This window comes from Henckelia pumila, chromosome 2 (assembly GCF_033568475.1).
Source record: "Henckelia pumila isolate YLH828 chromosome 2, ASM3356847v2, whole genome shotgun sequence".
In the NCBI taxonomy this organism is placed as follows: domain Eukaryota; kingdom Viridiplantae; phylum Streptophyta; class Magnoliopsida; order Lamiales; family Gesneriaceae; genus Henckelia; species Henckelia pumila.
In genome coordinates, this window is record NC_133121.1 from 101,473,110 (window position 1) to 101,480,597 (window position 7,488).

The following is a 7,488-nucleotide window of genomic DNA, read 5'->3' on the forward strand; positions in this document are numbered from 1 at the left end:
TACTTTTTGGAAGTTATTGTGATTTCCTCATGAACCTTCCAAACTTCTTAACAAATAATGACATTGCATCACTACTGATTTGTTCTGCGGTTTTGGTTGATGGGATTTCATCTGCTGTAGTGAGAGCTTTAGTAACTTGTGATGTTGATGTGTCTTCTTCAGTTCGAACTCTCATCTCGAACTCATAAGCTTTGAGATCAGCAAATAGATCATGTAGTTCGATTTTGTTGAGATCTTTGGATTCTCTCATTGCTACTGTCTTTACATCTCATTCTCGTGGTAGAGCTCTCATAACTTTGAGTGCTACTTCACGATTGCTGTAGCTTTTTCCAAGTGCATTTAGCTCAATCATAATGCTGCTGAATCTTTCATCAAATTCATTCATAGTTTCTCCTGGCTTCATCTTTATGTTGTCAAACTTTTGAATGGCTACCATGAGTTTGTTTTCCTTTGTTTGATCGTTTCCTTCACATAGTTGAGTGAGTTTTTCCCATATTTTTTTGGCTGTAGTGCAGCTTTTGATCTTGCTAAACATGTTTTTGTCCAGAGTTTTGTACAGTATGTCTCTGGCTACATTGCCAAGATTAGCTTTCCTTTTATCTTCAGAAGTCCATTCAGATCGAGGCTTTTCTATCATCTGTGGAGCACCTTCAGTGATAGCAACTGCAGTGTTGATTTTCATAATCTTCATTGGTCCATCTGTTACTACGAACCACATAGCATCATCCAGTGCTGATAGATGTGCCTGCATACGAATTTTTCAGTCATCATAATCTTCTTTTGAAAACATAAGAATTTTACTAAACGATGTCATAGCTAAAGATGTCATAGTCTAAGAGACGATTCAAGTGATAAGCAAGAACCTCTCTGATATCATTTGTTAGGATTGAAATATGTGTAGAGGGGGGTGAATACAATATTTTAAAATTTAAAGAGTCTTCGATCTGATTTGTTAAAATCAGACAGAAGTTTTGTTGCTTAAAACTTTTGATCTGCTCGAAGGATCTGAGGAATAGTCAGGCGGAAGAAATCTTTCTCGCAAATTGAATGTATGTAATGCTAAGGCAGATAAGATATAGTAAGTGCAGTAAATAAACAGATAGAGTTGTTTCTGGATGTTCGGAGATGAATTCTCCTACGTCACCCCTTCTTCTGTTTCGAGAAGAATTCCACTAGAAGACTTTGATTTATACAAGGCTTTGTACAAATCCAATTCAATCTAGGACTTATCCAATGCATAAATAATAACTCCTAGCAATACTTCCTCTCGAAGCAGATCGAACTTTCTGCTTTGAGTTACACAAAACAACTACACAATGTGTTTCTGTGTTTTGATCTGTTTGGCTGTGAATGACTTTGATCTGGATCGATTTCGTATATGCCTCCTTTGAAGTTTGATCGATCTGGAGATATTATCTAACTCAGAATGTCGAGGCTTTTATCTGATGATCAAAGTATCTGAGTTATATCGAGTGAAAGGTTTTTAGAGTGGACTTCGATTTTGATAGCTTGTAATTTTCACTCTTGGTCTCTTGTTTGAATCTTCAAAATGTTTGAGTGTTTATAATCATCATAGGTAGCCGTTGAGCTGCCAACAATTTCTGATGATGAGCCGCCCAACAAATCTGTGATAAATAGCCGCCAACAAATCTCAGAAAGATAGCACACAAATCTTGACTTTGATGGAGGCTGAAAAGATATCATTAAATGATTTTGTCTTTTCTCCAATAAGTTCAGCAACGGTTACTTTGAATTCAAGCTATAGATCTGGTTGGACGGGGCTTTCGATCTGGTTGATTGATCTGTAAAGGTCCGTTGAGAGTCTTCTCAATTGATCTGGATATCGGGCACTTTGTTCTGGCTATTTATATTCCAATCGATCTGTCATAATACTTGATTCGCTTGAGTTCTCGGATATTTGATCTGGTAGAGTCCGAATAGTCTTAGTCCTCAAATTATTTTATTACTTGGTTTTGTTTTGACTTGTTATCACCGAAACTATTAGGGTTTTATCTTGAGCACATAACTTTCATTGTGTTCAAAATTTGATCACACAACCTCTTGTCCTTCGTTTTTTCAGGGGACACAAATGGTTAATAGTAACATGGGGTTTCAACAATCTCATGATTTCACATTATTAATATATATATATATATATATATATATATATATATATGCAATTACCCCTAAATGAAACTTATTAAAATAGGATATTCCTAAAATTATTTTTATAGTACACGTATTGATATACAATATTTTGATAAATTTATGTAAAAATCAAATAAAAATATTTATACTTAAAAATTTCTATAAATAACAAAAAAATTCTCCGTTGTTTTTCATATAAAAGTTAATTTATTTATTTTGATCAAAATTCCAAAATAATTTTTTTACATTCTTAAAAAATACTATTTAATAACGATATGGATTTTTTTTTTAATTTTTAAAAATAACCCTTTTTATATTATGAAAGACAATACATGAATGTTTACAAAAATGTTAGATCTAAGATATATTTAAAAATAAGTGACGTATAATATTTTTATTATATTACATAACATTATATTTATCTGTCTAATCCAATTCCTAAATCACATTTTAACTTTTCATTCTAAACACCAAACTGAGATTCTAAATCTATGAATTTCAACTTCAAATCCCAATTTTTAATCCAAACAATAAACATGCATGGTGTAAAGAGGTTGTAGTAATTAAAATACAATTTATTTAAGATAAAAGGTTTGAATAGCTAATGGATTTTCCTATAAAAGATAATCATAATTAGATATGAGATTTAAAATTGTTTTTATATAAATTTGAATATTAAATTGCATACTGACCAAATTATATAAGTGTTTCCTGAGTAACAACATTTGTGTTAATTAATGATTTTATCGTTGTATAATTGAGTAGTATTGATACCCCTCGAACGTTAAATCCAACCGGAATCTATGTATACTAACAAAGATAATATTTTAATAATCGAATCGGTTACTTCATCAAATTATATGCCGTGAAATCATGGTCAACATAATTAATTCATTCTCAAGGCTCGTAAATTATTTTGATGATCACAAGCGTTTATATATATATATATATATATATATAGTTTTGATATGGTGAGTACCTATCATGTGCACTTATGTGTGCACCTGCTGATGTGGCGTTCACTTATTGGATGTAAAGGATGTCACGTCAGCGTTGCACACAAAAATGCACATCATGGGTGCACATAATATCAAATCTGTATCTATATATATATATATAAACCATCGTGAGCACTTCTGTGAGCACCGCTGATGTGACATCTTATGCATCCAATAGGTGAACGTCACGTGAGTAGGTGGTCACATAAGTGACCACGGTGGTTGCTCACCATTGCAAAATTATATATATATATTATGGAAGAGCACCTTAGTAGTCTCTTGTTATGCTCTTCTTTAATTTAATTTTTTAAAAAAAAACCCAACAAATTTATAAAATTGCAAAAAAAAAAATCAAATACTTGAAAAAAACAAATATTATATTATATACATATAACATAATATTAAAAAAATAATATTTAATTTTAATTTAGATATAACGTTACACACGCAACGCGTGTGCAGTGCGGCTAGTATATATTATGTAATAGCTCCTTAGTGGTCTCTTAGTGTGCCCATTAAAATAATACATAAAATAAAAAAAAATACACAAACACACCGCTCTCTTCCACTATCTCATTTTTCCCTCAATTATGATTTAATTTTTTTTTTTTCATTTAACTATTTTTTATTTTTTCAACAATTTTTTTATTTAATATATAATATAATAATTTCATTTGATAGTTTTAAGTGAAATATAATTTTTTAATTATAAAAAAAACTATTTAGCACGCAATGCGTGCAACAAAGTGGCTAATATTTACTATTTTATTAAGGCTGAGAGCCTTAGAAAAACTGTTTTGGTGTTTTGGTCTGAATTTTCTTAATCCAAAAATACCCCTTCACTCACCCATGATCTTTTTATTATTTTCAATTAACACTTTTTTTATTATTATTTTTTTCCTTTTCAATTCACTTCATTTTCTTCTCAATTATATAAAGAGAACTGCTCTCATATACCTATATATACATAAATAATATTCATATATTACGTCGCACACACATCGGGTGTGCCTCAATTGCTAGTATATATATATATATATATATATATATATATATGTATATACTAGCATGGTGATGATATTTACACTCCAAAAATTGATAATCACGCTTCAATTTTGACATTTAATGTTTTTGTTACAAAATTAACTTCTTTTAATTATTTCATATTTTTACAAGACTAATTTGCCCATTTTATAAGTATAATTACGTTTCCAAAATGATTCACTATATATTTATCGGGTTATAGAATTTCTCAAGTTTTTTTGGCAAAATTAATTTCTTGAAAATATTTTGAAATATAATAAATTAATAATTACTTCGTGATTTTTTTTTCCAAAAAATATACTTTGTAAGTATATTGTTTGCATAAATTAAACCATTTTTTTAGCTTAAAACAATATTTAAAAAAATTATTTGTCAAAGATATTTTTTAAATATTATGTATTGTTGTTTATATTATTGTATAATTTGAGAAAATTATAAATATAAAGTGATGCCAATTGCTATTAAATTTTTTAAGTCAAGGTAAATTAATGTTTACGATTGAGAATATTTTTAAGGGAGAAATTGCATATATCACCCTTGTGAAATCCCGTGTTAGCTAATAACCCCCTGTGAAAATTTTTTAAGCTAATAACCCCCTGTGATTCTAGATTTGTAGCATACACACCCTTTTCAGCTAAAAAATGACAAAAATACCCCTACATAAAATAAATGATAAATTAAATAGTTCATAAAAGTCAAGGGCATTTTCGTCATTTTTTAGCCAAAATGGGTGTGTATGCTACAAATCTAGAATCACAGGGGGTTATTAGCTTAAAAAATTTTCACAGGGGGTTATTAGCTAACACGGGATTTCACAAGGGTGATATATGCAATTTATCCTATTTTTAATTTTGAATATTATTTTTTGGTTTAAAATGCTCCGTTGGTGCGTACGTGTATTTGTTATTTATTAGTTATATATATGTTTTGAAAGTTTAATTTTAGATAGTAAAAAAATAATATCATTAGTAATATATTGTAACAAATGAAAGTATTATTTGTAGATTTGTTGGATTATAAAAAAAAAATACAGATAAAACAAGCAATATTCGTGATTATGAAAATACTAATAAACAACTCAAATTAAGTATTTTTTATTTTTGTTTGAATTTTTTACATTACTTTAATCAAACCAATTTCATGACATAATAAATCTTTTTCTTCTTATAGTTATACTATCTAATTTGTGGATGTTCTTGCAACTTAAAATATTTAATAATTAAATTTTGGAAAAGAGTAAATATCTAATCTATTTAATTAAATTCAAAATCCTTTCAAGAAATATTTTTGAGAAGGGAAAGTAAGATTCTTTTATAATAATCCCATAAATAAAGTGACCTCATTTTAAAAATCAAGTATATAAAGAAAGGGCATATTAGTCTTATGAAAATATGGAATCATTGGATGAGGGTAATTTTGTAAGAGAACGCAATAAATGTAAAAAATTGAGTGTGATTATAAATTTTTGGAGTGTAAATATCATCTTCCATATATATATATACTATTGTAATACACATTGTGTATGACAAAAAATTGATTTTTTATTAAAATTAATTTCAATTAAAAAAACTAATAAATTTATGGTAGCAAAAAATAAAATACTCTTGGGTTAAGAAAATAGTAACCCGTAATAATTTGAATTTTGAATTTCAAAATAGATTAAAACTAGGAAAAATAAGTTTTTTGTTCCATTAACTTGTCGATGTTTTGGTTTTGGTCTATTAACTTTTTCGATGTAGTTTTTGGTACGCTAACTTTGCATTTTGGACCAATCAAAAGATAACACGTATGCAGTTGGATCAAAAAACACTAAAAATGCAAAGTTAGTGTACCAAAACCCACATCAGAAAAATTAATGAACCAAAACCCAAAGGGGATAAATATGGTCTTCTTACTTAGGCTGCGTTTACTTGGCTTGATAAACGAGGGATAACATTATTAATACCGACTAATCCTATGTTTAGTTGCAAAATTAAAAATCATTATAAATCCTTAAATCCGTTAATAATAGGATTTAGAAATGATTTTTAATTCTAAATTTTAGAAGGGATTATAAATTTGTACATGGTGAAAAGAGAAAAAAAATCAATCCCAAATTAATCCATCAAACTAAACATATTATTATTTTTCCATAACCATTTCATATCCTATCAAATTATAATAATAATCACATTTTAATCTATCCTTTCACAATTTCATCTTTTAAAGTAAACGCAGCCTTAATTGATAAATATATATATATATATATATATATATATATATATATATATATATATATATATATATATATATAGTTTTGATATGGTGAGCACCTATCATGTGCACTTATGTGTGCACCTGCTCATGTGGCGTTCACCTATTGAATATAGAGGATGTCACGTCAGCGGTGCATACAAAAGTGTATATCATGGGTGCTAATAATATCAAAACTATATATATATATATATATATATATATATATATAATTCCAAAATTTTGATGGAACGTAATGAATTATTTTATACAAAAATGAAAAACAGTTAGTGTGCACTTACAAACATTAATGATCTTCGTCTCAAAATTAGGATCTCGATTTCTTTTAACTAGCTAGCGTCTCGGAGCACGTGCTACGTGCTCGTACAATCATAATTTTATTTTTTTAATTTATTTTGTTTTTCTAAATATTTGTAATTAAATTTGTGCAGTGTACGTGTGTATTGGGCTCGGTCCTTGTGCAGTGTGTGTGTGTGTGTTTTTAATCAAAAAAAAATATTTGTAATTAAATTATAAAATAAAAAGATTTGTAAAAAAAAAGGTAAATAAAAATTTAGAAAACAGAAAAACTAATTAAGGGTATTATTGGCATATTAAAAAAAGTAATTTCACCAAAATTTAGTTATTATTCACATCTCTCCCTTAATTAATAGTATAGATATAGATTATAAGTCATCCAAAATTCCTATTTTAAATAAACAAACCGTCAACTTCCGCCAAAGTAACATAATATATATTACATAAATTACATGCACCCAAATTAAGTTGGATAATACATACAAATTTGAGGAGATTCTCATAACTGTAGAAGTAATGCGATCGATTTATTTGTTGCTTTTCACAAACCTCAACCGATATACACATAATATTTAAATATGAAAAGTCACCATAAAAGTAAGCTGCATGCACAATGTCGAGTGACAACTTAATTAATATCTTATTTGATTAATGGTGCCGCATGAAGTGAAATTCAAATTTGAAAACGTAAAATATATTATAATATTATCCATATATAAGACAAGACTACTCGGGTCTTATTTTGCCT

General features: G+C 28.1%; 1 protein-coding gene across 1 annotated transcript; it reads right to left on the reverse strand.

Moving 5' to 3' along the window:
• Window positions 1-268: 268 nt before the first annotated feature.
• LOC140878031 (uncharacterized) lies at window positions 269-751 on the reverse strand. Its single transcript, XM_073281632.1, has one exon. It carries the CDS (start codon window positions 749-751, stop codon window positions 269-271), a length of 483 nt encoding a protein of 160 aa, XP_073137733.1.
• Window positions 752-7,488: the final 6,737 nt, after the last annotated feature.